At 56.1% G+C, this 13,621-nt stretch overlaps 1 protein-coding gene across 4 annotated transcripts; it reads right to left on the reverse strand.

Moving 5' to 3' along the window:
• Positions 1-1,343: 1,343 nt before the first annotated feature.
• TKFC (triokinase and FMN cyclase) lies at positions 1,344-13,565 on the reverse strand. 4 transcript variants are annotated; one of them, XM_070359993.1, is made up of 18 exons: positions 13,455-13,565; positions 11,974-12,089; positions 9,482-9,671; positions 8,426-8,536; positions 8,170-8,351; positions 6,812-6,890; positions 6,448-6,537; positions 5,796-5,830; positions 5,638-5,722; positions 5,459-5,548; positions 4,689-4,805; positions 4,249-4,368; positions 3,936-4,073; positions 2,932-3,038; positions 2,725-2,828; positions 2,589-2,622; positions 2,394-2,483; positions 1,345-2,031 (listed from the first exon to the last, which is right to left on the reverse strand). In XM_070359993.1, the coding sequence occupies exons 2-18, from the start codon at positions 11,974-11,976 to the stop codon at positions 1,870-1,872; spliced, it is 1,737 nt and encodes a 578-aa protein (XP_070216094.1). In that variant the 5' UTR covers positions 11,977-12,089; positions 13,455-13,565; the 3' UTR covers positions 1,345-1,869. The 4 variants fall into 4 exon arrangements, with proteins under 4 accessions (XP_070216097.1, XP_070216095.1, XP_070216094.1 ...); XM_070359992.1 differs by having other exon boundaries at positions 13,243-13,559; XM_070359996.1 differs by lacking the exon at positions 9,482-9,671 and having other exon boundaries at positions 1,344-2,031.
• Between the last annotated feature and the right edge of the window lie 56 nt (positions 13,566-13,621).

Genomic DNA, 13,621 nt, shown 5'->3' on the forward strand with positions numbered 1-13,621 from the left:
AGAAGCCATGGGCTAGTACTGACCCAGACTTGGGGAGGGACAAACCCAAAGGCCCACATGACTCTCTTCCTGCAATTGCATGTGACTCTTGGTTCCTGAACTTGTCCTTAAAAGTAAATGGCCTTTGAGGATTTGGTTATCTTACCAGGAAGGAGCTGTTTCCTCTTTCATTTTCTGGAACACAAGACTCAAAAAGGCTTAAGTGATTTGCCTGAGGTCACCCAGCCAGGCAGTGGCAGAGTTGGGATCCACAGGCCAGGTGTCTGAGGCTAGAGTTTCCTTCCCAGGGGCTGGGTGTGTGTACCTGTGCCCACCAATAACTGTGACTATGATTGGCGACCTGTGGTGTGTCTGATGGGTGGGGGGCCCTGGGCAGAGCAGGGGAAGCCAAAGTGTTGAGGAAGCCTGCAATCAAGTTTGGGCAAAATAAGTGGTCCCAGTGACTCCAGTGTTCTTGCCTGGAGAATCCCAGGGACGGGGGAGCCTGGTGGGCTGCTGTCTATGGGGCCGCACAGAGTTGGACACGACTGAAGCGACTTAGCAGCAGCAGTGTGACGAGCTGAGACCACCTGGTGGTGGAGCAGAGGACTTGGAAGGAGCTGGATGCAGACATGTGATGTCAGCAACCCCCAGTGAGTGAGCATCTGGATGGTCTCCGGCCCTTTATCTTCACTGGTTCCTTTGAATCCTTTGTGTGCCTATGAGACTTCCTGGTGGTTGAGCGGAAAGAATCTGCCTGCAGTTCAGGAGACGCAGGTTCGATCCCTGGGTTGGGGAGATACTCCTGGAGAAGAGCATGGCAACCCACTCCAGTACTGTTGCTTGGAAAATCCCATGGACAGAGGAGTCTGGGATTCCAAGAGGTTGGACGCGAAGCAACTCAGCACATGTGCCTATGAGGTGGGCACCATTCTTGGTTTTCGATTCTAAGAGGCTAAATAGGCCTGAGTTTATGTGTAGCTAGTTTGAAACAGGACCAGGATTCAAGGTCATGTCAGTGTCTAAAGTGAGTCACACCAATGACTTTAACTGCACCCCTATGCCAAGCAGGGGCCAGGGGTGTGCCGTATGTCTCCAGGCACCATGCTGACCCCACAGCCCCTCCTGCTCCCCCTGGGGCTGTCACTGATGGCTCTGGAGACGTGGGGCCGGCCTGAGAACGGTTTCTATTCTGCTGCTGATCCTTAAAAGAGTATGGTGATTTGTTTTCCTTTTGGTGACCCACCTGCACATTTGATTTCTGAAAAATCAGTGAGTTCTTTTAGTCTAGGGCTGAGAAAAGCACACCCGTCCGGGGTGGTGTGTGCACCAGAAGGACAGACTGGGTCCCAGTGGAGTTGGCCCACCTGCACAGAACCTGCCTGCAGGCCTCAGGTGGGAGGAGACGGGGGCTGAGCTCTGAGCCTCAGAGCATCGGTGGGCCCACTTGTTCACACGCTTGGATGAAGGTCCTTCAGAGGAAGCACAGCTCTTCTGCTTCAGTGTGGTTTATTGGCTGGCTTTTCACACTGGCTCAGTTCATGTGCAGAAGACCTTTCACGCGGAGTCTCAAAACCAAATTAGCATCACCAGTTAAAGGCTGTATTGCCACCCAGGGAAAAGCCTTATCACTAAAGCTCAGAACTGACTAGAGGCAGAGCCCGGTGACCCTAGGACTGCCCCCTCCCCGAAAAGGGAAAACGCATTGACACCCATTCTGGGCCTGCAGTTTCTACAGTGGAGGATCTGTAGGCTGGCTGAGGAGTTCCTGTTGAATGCAGAGGGCAGGTCTCGAGAGCCAGAGGCAGGGGAGGACGGCAGAAAGCAGAAGCAAGTGATGGTGGCTGCTGGGGAAAGCAGTGAGAGAGGCCCTGAGGCCCGTGGAGGCCTTCACGCACCCTGACTCTGCAAGACCTCCAGGATGGCACGCAGAATGGCCGCGGCTGCCACCGCCCCGGGGTCTGGCTGATCCAGGCGCGCGGAGCTGATGTAACTGGCTCTTCCAGCTCCAGCTTCCATGTTCTTGGTGGCCTCGGCTGCAGCTTCTGCACTCTGAGGGGTGGGGGTGTGGGAGCCGGTTCAAAGAGGAGCCATCAGGCTTCCTTCCTGCCATGGACCCTGGGGTCCCAGCTTTGCCAGGACCCTCTGCACAGTCACCAGGGTGGAGAGGTCACTGTCCACCCACCACTGGCAGGGACAAGGGGACACCATTTGCTGAGGGCCTGCTATGTCCCAGACCTAGTGCTGGGACCCTATGTATCTCTCTAGTCCCCAGCCACCCTCTGAGATAGGTATTCTCCACTGTCAGAGGAGGAAAGGGAAGTACAGAAAGGATATGAACTTGTTCAAGGTCGCACGGAGATGGGAGCCTGGTGGTTCTGTCTCTCTGGGTGGCTGGGCCCAGCCTCACTCACCTTGACAGCCTTGGTCAGAATCTGGAGCATATTGGCCCCTGGGCTCTTCCAGGCTTGGAGCTCCTGTCCTGCTGCCCACAGAGAATCCAGCTGGACAGGGGGAGGGGAGAGATGGGCTGAGGATGGGCCCTGCCACTGAGACTGGCCTTCAGGGCTCTACGCTCCAAAGGGGCAAGGCCTGGGCCAGATACACACCATAGTCCTGTCACCTGGGGCAGCCTTGCCATACCTGGCAGGGAAAGAGAACTAGTGAGGCTCACCGCAGGGAAGCGCCACTCGGGGGTGGGTGACATCAACCACCACCCCCAGCCCACTCTGGGCCCTGGCTCACTTCTGCATGGCCTCCAGGCCGGCATCCATGGCAGCAGACCAGGCCGGGAGGTCAGTCTTGGCCTTGAGTGGCTGGGCCGCCGCAGTCAGGAACAGGCCGTAGAGCTGGGGAGGACCACGATGCTGAGCACGGTGTTGGCCTGGGGCCTTGGCCAACCCAGAACCCCTCTGTGTCATCCCTCCACCCCCGGGGGCTGCTGGCACTCACTGCCCCTGAGGAGCCTCCCATCTTCTCCAGTAGCAGGAAGGACAATTTGGAGAGTAGCTGGGCAGGGCTGGCTGGAGGTGGGCCCTCCTTTAGCCACCCCTGAATCGCTGCAGGCAGATAAGAGATGGCAAGGAATTCAGAGACCTTCCCTCCCGTCTGCCTGGACCCCAAACAAGTACCCAGGCCTCACTGCCAGGCGGAAGGAATGGATGCTAGGAGAGGCTGAGGGAACCAACATGAAGAGACTCCCCGGCCCCCTCTCTGTCCTGCTGCATCTGGAGAGAGGAGGGGACAGGTCACCGATGGGGACCTTGGTGGTCAATGAGAAGCGATGATGCTTCCTCGCTTCCCTCTTTTTTGTCTTTTACTGATTTACCTTGTTAATGGTCTTTTTTTCCTACCAGAACATAAGCCACAAGAGCAGTGATTTTAATATTTTTCTAGCTATTGTATCCATAGAGTTGAGGGCAGCACCTGACCCATGGTCAGCACTAAATATATTTTTCTTGATTGAACAAGATAATAGCTGGATAATTCAGAACTTTTGCCTCGGCTGGGTAAGCTGAGAAAGAGTAAGGGTGTGAGTTTCCCTTTAGGATAATTTAAAGTTGTTATTCGGGCTTCCCTTGTGGCTGGCTCAGCTGGTAAAGAATCCACCTGCAATGTGCAAGACCTCAGTTCAATCTCTGGATCTGGAAGATCCCCTGGAAAAGGGAAAGCCTACCCACTGCAGTATTCTGGACTGGAGAATATAGGGTCACAAAGAGTCAGACATGACTGAGCGACTTTCAAAATTATTCACTGAAAGATTGTAGTACTAGACATATCCCTTTATGAAAACAGGTGAAAAGCACGCTAAGTTTGTGATGACGTCTTTTGGCAAAATAACAGTTGCCAGCCCCATGTGAGTACTCCAAATGCTTTTGAAATCACTGATTCATGAAACGTCACATGAGTGTGCCGTACCACCCCGTCTCCTACCCCAGGTGGGCCCTGGCACCAACCTCTGGCTGCACGGCTGTGGGTGGTGCCACAGTCTCCATCACCGGCAGCACGGTCCAGGGCGTTCAGATGTTCCTCCAGGCCCAGGAGGGTGGTGCACACCCACTCCAGCACAAGTACCATCTGCTTTGAGGCTTCACCTGCAAAGGGAGGACAGCAGGAGGGAGGCCCACCTGGCTGGCTCTTCTCACAACTGAACGTGACCAGAGTGCAGGTGTGGGTGCCAGGGCCCCTGCACGCCCCTCTGCACACACTGCAGCCTTTAGGCCTCAGGCCAAACGCCTGGGCCACCTTCCCCTAGAGCATGGCCCCTACCTGCTGCAGTAGTGGAGTCAGGGGCCGCCAGGGGCTCCGTGGGGGCGGCCCGGCTCCGCTTCCGCCCAGTCACCCAGACCTTGGCCACGTTAGGCCAGGCCGAGGCAGTGGTTTCAGCATCTGGGGACAGCAGGATGACTCTTCTTAGAGACGGGTCGGCTGGCCAGGATCAAGTAGGGCCTGGACTCCCCACCTGGTGGCCTGGTTCCCTCCACCGCAGTAAGTGGGTACTGAGTGCTGACTGTGTACATGGGAAATGAGGGCCCCTAGGGGAGGAGCCTAATTCCAACTCCTCCACAGTCAAGAGAGAGTTGGGGAAGGCTGGGGAAGCCAGAAAGGGCCTCTCCACAGGGTCCTAACTCATGGTCAGCCCTGATGGAGTTGGCTCCTTCCAGCTCCAGGGAGCCCTGGTTTGGCTGACCCCAGCTTCCAGGTCTCACCTATCAGTTTCAGGAGGGGCTCATCCACCAGCAGGAGGGTGAGAGAAACGCCAGGCATCTCCAGGGCTGACATGAAGGTGCCCACTAGGGCACGGGCGATCTTCACCCCGCGGCCCTCTGCAGTACCAGAGCATGAGTGTGAGGAAGAAGGGAAGTGCTTCTGGGCAGTTTCCCCCAGAGCATCAGAGAAGGAAACTGAGTAAGAGAAAAACAAGGACTTTGGGAGCTGGGGCTCTGAGGTCAGTAGGGAGCCGGTCAGATTTCCTCGGGGCGTCCTTTAAAGATACCTTGAATGACCACATACCCTGGAGGCGTCCCTTCTATGGGGGCAGATGAGTAACGACAGGTCTCAGTTACTGGGTTCTTCTTACCAGGTCCCATGTCCTGTGCTAAGTGAGTTAAATCTCATACGGCTACTCACTCCAGTATTATTGCCTGGGAAATCCCATGGACAGAGGAGGCCATGGCGTTGCAAAAATGTCAGACAAACTGAGAGACTAAACAACAACAATCCTCATGACAACCCTTTAAGGCAGCTACTATTACTACCCTCTTTTTATAGACAAGGCAACAGGCTCAAGGCTCCTGGCAAGTAGGTCGCAGACGGCCATCTAAGTCGGGCCTGACTGACTCACAGCCCGTGCTCCAGACTGTGGAGCCCGACTATCGTTGCAAGGCTCTATCCCAGGTGCCTTTCCTACATCCAGCTTCAAAGGGTGGACGGGAGGAAGCTCGGGGGTCAGGAGGTCCGACTCCAGTGTGGGGCTCACCCAGAGAGCAGACGGCGGCGTCGGCTATGATGCCCAGTTCCAGGAACGACAGGCCACCCAGGTTGTTGACCATCAGCACTACTGAGGAGCCTGTGGGCGGACACGACGCCCAGGTGACTCTCTCGGCCCCATTTCCAGAGGGGGAGGCAAGGTGGGGAGACAGCGTGACAGTCCCTCACCAGGTGGCACAGGCACGTGGGATGCGTTGGAGGAGCTCGTCATGTGGTCCAGCATGAGCGCCACAATCTCGTCAGCAGTCGCCATCTGTCACGGAGCCGGGAGTGAGCTGCGTCGGGGCCCCGGTCTCGGGCCAGCCTGCACCGGGGAGGCCACCTACCTTTATCCGGCGCACGCCAGCCTCCCCATGGATCCCTGTGGACAGACACAAGCACTGCTGACCCACTCGGAGCCTGGGGAGTCGCTCAGCACGTTCTGCTCAAGGATTTTCTAAGTGGTCCGCATTAGGCTAGGCATGTGTATCTGGGGAGTGTGGGGTTGGGGGACACAGATGGAATAGTGAAACATACACAGTCTCTGCTCTCTGGGAGCTACGGCTTAGTGGTGGAGAGAGCCAGAGCTTTACTTAACTTCCAACTACTGAAGTAGCCTAACTAGAGGCAGTCACAGAGAGGCCACATGAGGCCTCTGCCCATCACTCTGAAAGCACAGGGGAGGAAGAGGGGAAGTTCTGTAGCTGGGGTGGCCCCAGAACTGCCCTTGAAAGAAGGGCTGCATCTTGGCAGGGTCATGGGTACAGGAGAATGGTGGGAGCACAGGCAAGGAGGTGCACAGGACATGGAGCCCTGGGTGCGGAGGGCAATGGCTGGTAGAAATCAGGCAGGTTGGGCCAGAGCAGCCTCATGGGCCCAATTAAAAAACTTCAGAGCCCCTAGGCGATGGCTCCATGTGAGCATACAGGACTCAGGAGATGGCTCCCAGGGTAGAAAATGCTGGAAAAACCCAGGGAACCCAAGGGGTCACAAGCTTACCCAGCCCCAGCTCCACCTCATCAGCTGAGAGCTCAAAAGTGGGTTTAGAACCAGGGACGCTGCAAGAGGACAAGCTCACTCCCAGGGTTCCTACGAGAAATGAAGTATGAAGGGGATGACTGCTCTGCTCCTCGCATCAGGCGTCAGCCGGGCAAGCTCAGAAGTCTCTTCATTGATACAGGCTGCTGGGCTCTTCATCTCAGTGATGGAAGAGAACCCCTGCTCAGGCACCCAAAGCCGCCGTTCCCAGGAAACCCTCCTGCAGCCCCTGGGAAGCCTCCTGTGCTGCTTCAGGGAACCTGTTCCTGGTCCAAGGTGGGCCTCGACCTCCCCTGCCCTTCCTGAGCCCTGAGCTGGCACTCACCCATGGCCTTGGCGACGACGCTCACCCGATCTGTGATCTCCTCCAGTCCCACACCTGCCTCGGCCAGAGCACCCGCCACCTGCGCTCACAGAGACAGGCCCCCACCAGGGCAGGGGTCACTGTACCACTTGCGGGCAGAAGACAGGCTGGGGCTGAGCTTCTAGCTGGGAACAGGGAACCTCCTCGTCCTGCCGCATCAACCTGGCCCAACGTATTTAGGGCAACTGCCAGGACTCTAAGAATCCCAGAGCCAGAGGAACTTTACAAATGGAGAAATGGACCCAGAGAGGGGAGGTGGCTTGTCCAATGTCTCACAACCAGTTGGTGGCTAGTTTCCCAACTCTTGGTCTAGAGTCCTTTCTCCATGGCATATGTATTGTGGCTCACTTTGGCCACCCACCCACTTCTTGCCAAGCATCTAATATGTGCCGAAAAGGGGAAAAGGTGTCTAAATCATAGTCCCTACCTTGGAGGAACTTGGTCTGGGGAGGGGTTAGAGAAACAGACAGCACAGACTGAATGTTTCATGTGAAGTGACGAATCTGATGATGGAGTTCACAGTAGGTGTTATGGGAACGCTGAGGGCAGGGGGTCCTAGCCTGCTTGGCGTGCTGAGACGGCAAGCCTCCCAGAAGGATAGACAGCAGGTGTGGGCCTCCACAGAATAGCAGGAGTTAGCCAGGCTAAAGGGGGATTGGACAGTGGAAGGATTTTCAAGGCCAAAGATTCAGCATCAGCAAAGCCCCAGAGGTGAGCCACAGCCCAGTAGTACAGGGCACTGGTGTTCATGGAGGATAAGGGGACCATAGGAGCAATGGGAGAGGAACTTGAAAGCCAGGTAGGAGGGGCAAGAGCGTGGTGGACACCTGACTGGAAAGCCTGCGCTGACCCTAGGAACCCTGGGGGTGCTTTCTGTAGCTGATCAGCCTGGTCAGAGACACATTGTTAAAAGACACCTCTGGGGTGCTATGGGGAAGAGATTGGGGCAGGGGCAGGAAGGAAACAGGCAGAGGACCCAGATGAGAAGGCAGCAGCAGCCACCTGGGTGCAAGCAGGCAAGACCAAAGCAAGGCTAAGACAGGAAGAGCAGGGCTTGGACGAGGAGGTGTGTTTGGAGGCCCTGGGGAGTAGGGCCACAGGATAGGGTGATGGAAGGTCGGGTAGGGGGAGGGCAAGGAAGGGGCTGGGAGGATGAAAGCCTGTACCTGGGCTGAGCTAGTTATGGGGATGGGGGTGCCCTCCTGGATCAGGGAGCACTGGGGAAGCAGTGGCTTCCTGGGGGGTGGGACAGATGGCTGGAAAGTTCTGGCACTGGGTGCAGCCTGGAAACCAAGGGGTCCCCCGGAGGGGACCCTCACCTTGTGTATGAGCACTGTGCCACAGAGCCCGCGCCGGCCCGCCTTCTTCAGGACGGTGAAGGCACTGTCGTCCCCGACAACCACCATCTCCACAGGGATGCCCTCCGCCCGGGCCTGCTCCCGGGCCAGGCCGAAGTTGAGTCGGTCCCCAGTGTAGTTCTTCACGATGAGGAGGGTCCCCACTGTGGGAACAGCCAGCAGGGCCCCATCAGCGCCTTCCCTCCCCACAGCAGCCCCTCCTGCAGGCCAGGCTTACCTGTGCCTGCCTGGGCCACGGCCCTGATAGCCGCCAGGATGCTGCCCACTGCCGGGGAGGTGAACACGGCTCCCGCGATGATCCCCGTCAGCATCCCCTTCCCTATGAAACCTGTGATGGAGAGAGGTGGGGAGAGGATGCTGGGTGGGGACCTGTGCCTGCAGGCCCCGGGGCTCAGGGCTGCATGCCCTGGTGAGCCCTACTGTGTGCCTGCTGCAGAAAAGCAGCTGGGTCATGCTCCACAGATCTTTCATCTCCTTGGAGAGGTCTTCCCCAACCTCCCAACTGAACAGTCACTCACTCCATCCCCAGGTATTCGCTGCTCCTTTATCCTGCTCTCCTGTCCTCCCTACCTCACTTACATGCTCTGAAATGACCTCTTTCGTTTGTGTGTTTACCTGGTTTCTGTCTCCCCAAAGGAGAACAGAAGCTCCATGAGGGCAGGTACCTCGTCTGGGTCACTTTTGCGCCCCTAGTGGCCAGACAGTGCCAAGCACAGGTGCTCAGGAATGTTTGCTGAATGGATGAATGAATTTGCCAGAGAAACAGGAAAGATACAGAGGATACAAAAGCCTGGTCCCTATTCCTCCTCACTCCCTACCCCCATCCCTGAGCTCTCAGGGAAAGTGCACATGCCTGGCACTAAATAGGAAACAATCCAGGACAGTCCACTTTGAAAATGTAGGCTGGGAATTCAGAAGAGGGATACTGCTCTAGGCTGGAAGACTCAGGAAGGCCTCATGGAGGAGGAGATGGCAGGTCAGTTGGGCCTGGGAGGCAGGGAGGATTTGTGAAATCACTGACACTCAGAGCTGGAGAGGCCTGAGAGATCATTTGGCCCAACCTTGTGCTTTTACAGACGTAGAGACTGAGGCACAGCGAGCCCAGGCCTGGCTCCAGGTCACAGCTCAAGGGAGCCGGGAGCCAGAGCCAACACCAGGCTTCCAGCTCTCAGCCGGGCTCCATCCTGAACCTCCTAACAGTGCCAAAGATCTCCCAGCAGCCCCCGTCCACTCTGCCCAGAGCCCACCCCCCACCTCTGCTCAGGGTGCTCACCAGCATGGGCAGGCTCATGGCCGGAGCCCCCACCCGACAGTAGGGCCACCCGGCCCTTGAGACTGTCCAGGTCAGAACGGAGGGCCACGCGGTGGCCCTGCAGGAGCTGTAGGCTGGGGTTGCAGGCCACCAGGCCGGCAAGAGCGTCGTCGGCACAGCCTGCCACTGAGTTCACTAGCTTCTTGGAGGTCTGTGGGAGAGAAGCAGGAGGAGGTTCTGGGTGTAGCTGGCAGGGACACCCCCTTGTTCTGCCCAGCCACACTGCTGTGACTAAGACCCCTAGCCCACACCTGCCCAGGAACTCCAGGGAACAGCGGTTCCTTGAATTAGGCATCATTTTATCTGGTGGATGTTTCTATGACTTAGTAATTTGTGACTTTTTATTCAATGCCTAACTTAAATTTATCCTGAAGAACGGCTTTGAAATTTATCCTGAAGAACGGCTTTGATACAAAGAAAATGGGGGGACTGGAGTCCTCAGTACACAAAGATAGTTGGGGCCCAACAGCCTTTTGTCAAAGGAGGAGAAGCCCCAGGTTGGGGCTCCTGTCCCAGGGGTGGGGGCCAGACAGGTCCCACACCCATCTGCTTCCTCAGCAAAACAGGGATTTAATGAACTACAGGATATGCCCCCTATACAGTAAAAACTGAATAAAAGGGAACTAGTCCCTTCTACTGCCAGCTCTGAAAAGCCGGAGCTGGCTGAAAGGGCTGCATGCGGCTCCTGCCTTTGTCCCAAACAGTGAAACTGGTGCCCAATTAGGATCAGAGAGGGCTGGGCTCCCAGCGCCCCCTGGTGGCCTGAGGGCAGCCTGCACCTGAGCCTTCCCCAAGTCTGCAGGAACTTGGTTCTTTCATGCAAACTCTGGCCTTTTCTGGGTCAGGGGTGGGCCAGGGCAGTGAGCCAGACCTCATTCTAGATCTGATTCTAAGCGTTTTCAAGCACATCTCATTCAACCTTCCAACAACCCTATGGAGTAAAATTAGCCCAGTGAGGAAACAGGCAGAATTATATGACTTTGCCCAAGGTCACCAGAGAAGGCACTGGCACCTCACTCCAGTACTCTTGCCTGGAAAATCCCATGGGCAGAGGAGCCTGGTAGGCTGCAGTCCATGGGGTCGCTAAGAGTCGGGCACGACTGAGCGACTTCACTCTCACTTTTCACTTTCATGCATTGGAGAAGGAAATGGAAATCCACTCCAGTGTTCTTGCCTGGAGAATCCCAGGGACAGGGGAGCCTGGTGGGCTGCCGTCTGTGGGGTTGCACAGAGTAGGACACTACTGAAGCGACTTAGCAGCAGCAGCAGCAGCAGCCGCCCAAGGTCACAAAGCCAGCAAGTGTCCAGGTCAGCCTGGCTCCAAAGCTAGTTCCATTTTGGCTTTATCATGCTGCTTTCCCCAGGGGCTGAAGGGAGGCTGAGAGTGGCAGACGTTCTGCCCAAGTGAAGGCATGGGCTTGTGGCTCCCAGCGCCTGCCAGGGACTGGAATATGCAATGAAGTTGAGAGTGGGTCTGAATTCCAAGCCCAACCTCCAACGCTACCACCCTCTGAGAATGGGTCCCTTTGCCACCCCTGACAGTCCGCCCTGCCTGGGATTTGCAACCATTCCCAAACCAGAGCCAGTGGAGAGATAAGCCGCCAGTGCCATCTGTGGCTCCCAGTGGCCTGAGGGGATGGAAGAAGAAAGGAAAGTTGACTCCTACAGGCAAATGTGGGAGGCCCCTAGATCCTGGTCTGGTCAACACCCCATCGACTAATCTGCAGATGAGGAAAGAGGCTCAGAGAGGTCATGTTTCGGTAAAATGTCACACAGCTGGTTAGTGGTAGGCTGAAACTTGAACCCAGGCCTGCCCAGGCATGTGTTTGAGCACAATCCGTGACACAGTGCAGGGCAGGGAAGCCTGGTGTGTTGCAGTTCGTGGGGTCACAAAGAGTTGGACACGACTAAGAGATTTCACAACAACTTCCCAGGGCTGTTTTGCTTCAGATCTGTTCTAGAATGAGCCTGGGGCATGCTGAGGGGCATATTGAGCCTCCTGCACTGTAGATCCCACAAGCCCACACATGCCCAAGGCTCAGAAAGACACAACAGGTCCTTCTTTTGGACTCCTGTGTGGTGTCTATTACAGAGTCCAGTTCAGTTCAGTCGTTCAGTCATGTCCAACTCTTTGCGACCTCATGAATTGCAGCACTCCAGGCCTCCCTGTCCATCACCAATGGTAGCTGTTAATGTTCTAAACGCTTGACCCAGACCAGGGCCATGTGGGCCTTGGAGGGACTCAGAGGCTGCAGCCACAGATTGGGCTGGGCCTAGCTGGGAAATGAAGGGAAGTCAGGCCCTGAGACAGAGGATGACTCTTTCTCTTAAGCTCAGGAGGCAGCAGCATCTCTTGGTCAGGGAGTGAGGAACTGCAACATGCCCAGGGCTGACACACCTACTGCCCCAAGCCCATAGTGCTCTTCCTCTGCCCTGGCCCTCATGGGACTCACCATGATGGGGAGGCTCTGAAGCAAGTGTGCCTCACACCGTCTCACTGAGCTTCTGGCAGATGGGCAGTCCCGTGTGTGCAATCAGGTCTGAGCACAGTGAAGATGGCAAGCAGAATCTGCAAGAGGTGGGTAACAACATGAGCTGCTGAAGACACTTGCAGCCTACTGGCACAGTCATGCTTCCAGCACCCTGGTAATTAGGGAGCTTCCCCAGACTTTGATCTAAGTCCAAACTCTAGAATGTGAGCTGGGGATGGAGAAGAGTTTGCGGCTGACCAAGGTTCACATTCTGCACCTGGCTGCCAGAACACTGACAGATCCATGCTGGGCACACATCTGCCTTATGCTCAGGAGTGGCGCCCACCTTATCACCAAGGGGCAAATTTACCCTCAGAGTAACTTCATCTATTACATGGGCACACATGCAGTGAATACGTTCCTAAAGATCTTCACAGACTTGCTCTTGTCAGTGTTGGCACCTCACCAGGAAGGAGATGGCTGAGTCTGTGACTCTATTTTCCTTCTGGGAAACCGACCCAGCAAGCTCTGTGATGTGTCCAAGGCCATTCCAACAACAGCCAGGATTCAAACCTATGTTTAGCTTCTCTACAAATCCTGTGTTCTTTCTACTGATAAATTCAGTGCCTCAAAAGTCAAGGCTGAAAGTCCTGGGTGTGGGAAATCACATATGTAAATCACAAAGACCTTTTAGTTCCTTTCGGTTCAGCCAGGTTCAGAGGTGTCTTGGGCTCAAGGCACCTTTCTGCAATGCAAAGAATCCCCACCAGCCTCAGCACCTAGCTCTGCCTCTGATTTCCTAGGGGATTCTGGGTAAATCAATTTGCCTGAGCCTTAGCTTCCTCATTTGTAAAATGGGGGCAGCTTCCTCTACAGCCTTCTGGCAGGTGCTCCAAGCCACGTGGTTCTTCTACTCCTTGCAGAGCCTGTCTGATGTGGAGTGGCTTGCAAGCTGCAGGGCTAACTGACTGCTTTCTTGGGTCACTAAGGTTCTCACCAGGCAAATTCTGCTTTCGTGTTTGAGGTCCGAGTTTGCACAGATCATGGGGGCACTAACTCTGCTGGAGAAGTGGCCTGCTGGGGCCTCGAAACACAAAGTTTCAAACACAAACAAGTTCAAAGGAGAGAAGGGACAGTCTAAGTGCCTCCCCCAGACGCCCGCCAGGTGAGATGGGAGTGATGGGTCATTCTAGGATCAGGCAGGGCTGGGTTTAGAGATACTGGGAAGGCTAGGGAGAGGGAGGTACGAACCTCGGTTCTAGTCTGGGAGGTGCACAAATTGATGTCACCTTCTTCCCCTCTCTGGGCCTCTGCAGTATCTTCTGGTTCCAAAATAGGGACCAGCCCCGAGGGCTCCTGGAGCTAAGAAGGGGGTGTGGACGGGGTCTGGGGAAGGGCGAGGGGAGCGGACTACGGATGAGGTCGGCGGGTCAGCTCCGGGGAAGAAGGAGGAGTCGGCGAACCTTTGCGACCCGCTCTCGTCCGGGTAAGCCTTTTCAGTAACCGCCACCAGTACCGAAAGACTCGCGACGGGGCCCCCTCATCCGGGTACTCCAAGCTCCAGCGGTAGAGAATGGGCGGGGCCTCCGGGGGGCGGGGCCTCCCTTGGTTGGCCGCCTCTGGCGCCTTG

The sequence above is a fragment of the Bos mutus genome, chromosome 22, assembly GCF_027580195.1.
Source record: "Bos mutus isolate GX-2022 chromosome 22, NWIPB_WYAK_1.1, whole genome shotgun sequence".
Taxonomy (NCBI): Eukaryota; Metazoa; Chordata; class Mammalia; order Artiodactyla; family Bovidae; genus Bos; species Bos mutus.

Bases quoted from the DNA above. Each gene is read 5' to 3' on its own strand.
- TKFC (XM_070359993.1), bottom strand. The intron at 6,891-8,169 runs GTGAGGGTCCCC...CTGTGAGCGCAG, and splicing joins GCACAGTGCTCATACACAAG to GTGGCGGGTGCTCTGGCCGA. The intron at 4,369-4,688 runs GTGAGACCTGGA...TGCTGTCCCCAG, and splicing joins GCCCCTCCTGAAACTGATAG to ATGCTGAAACCACTGCCTCG.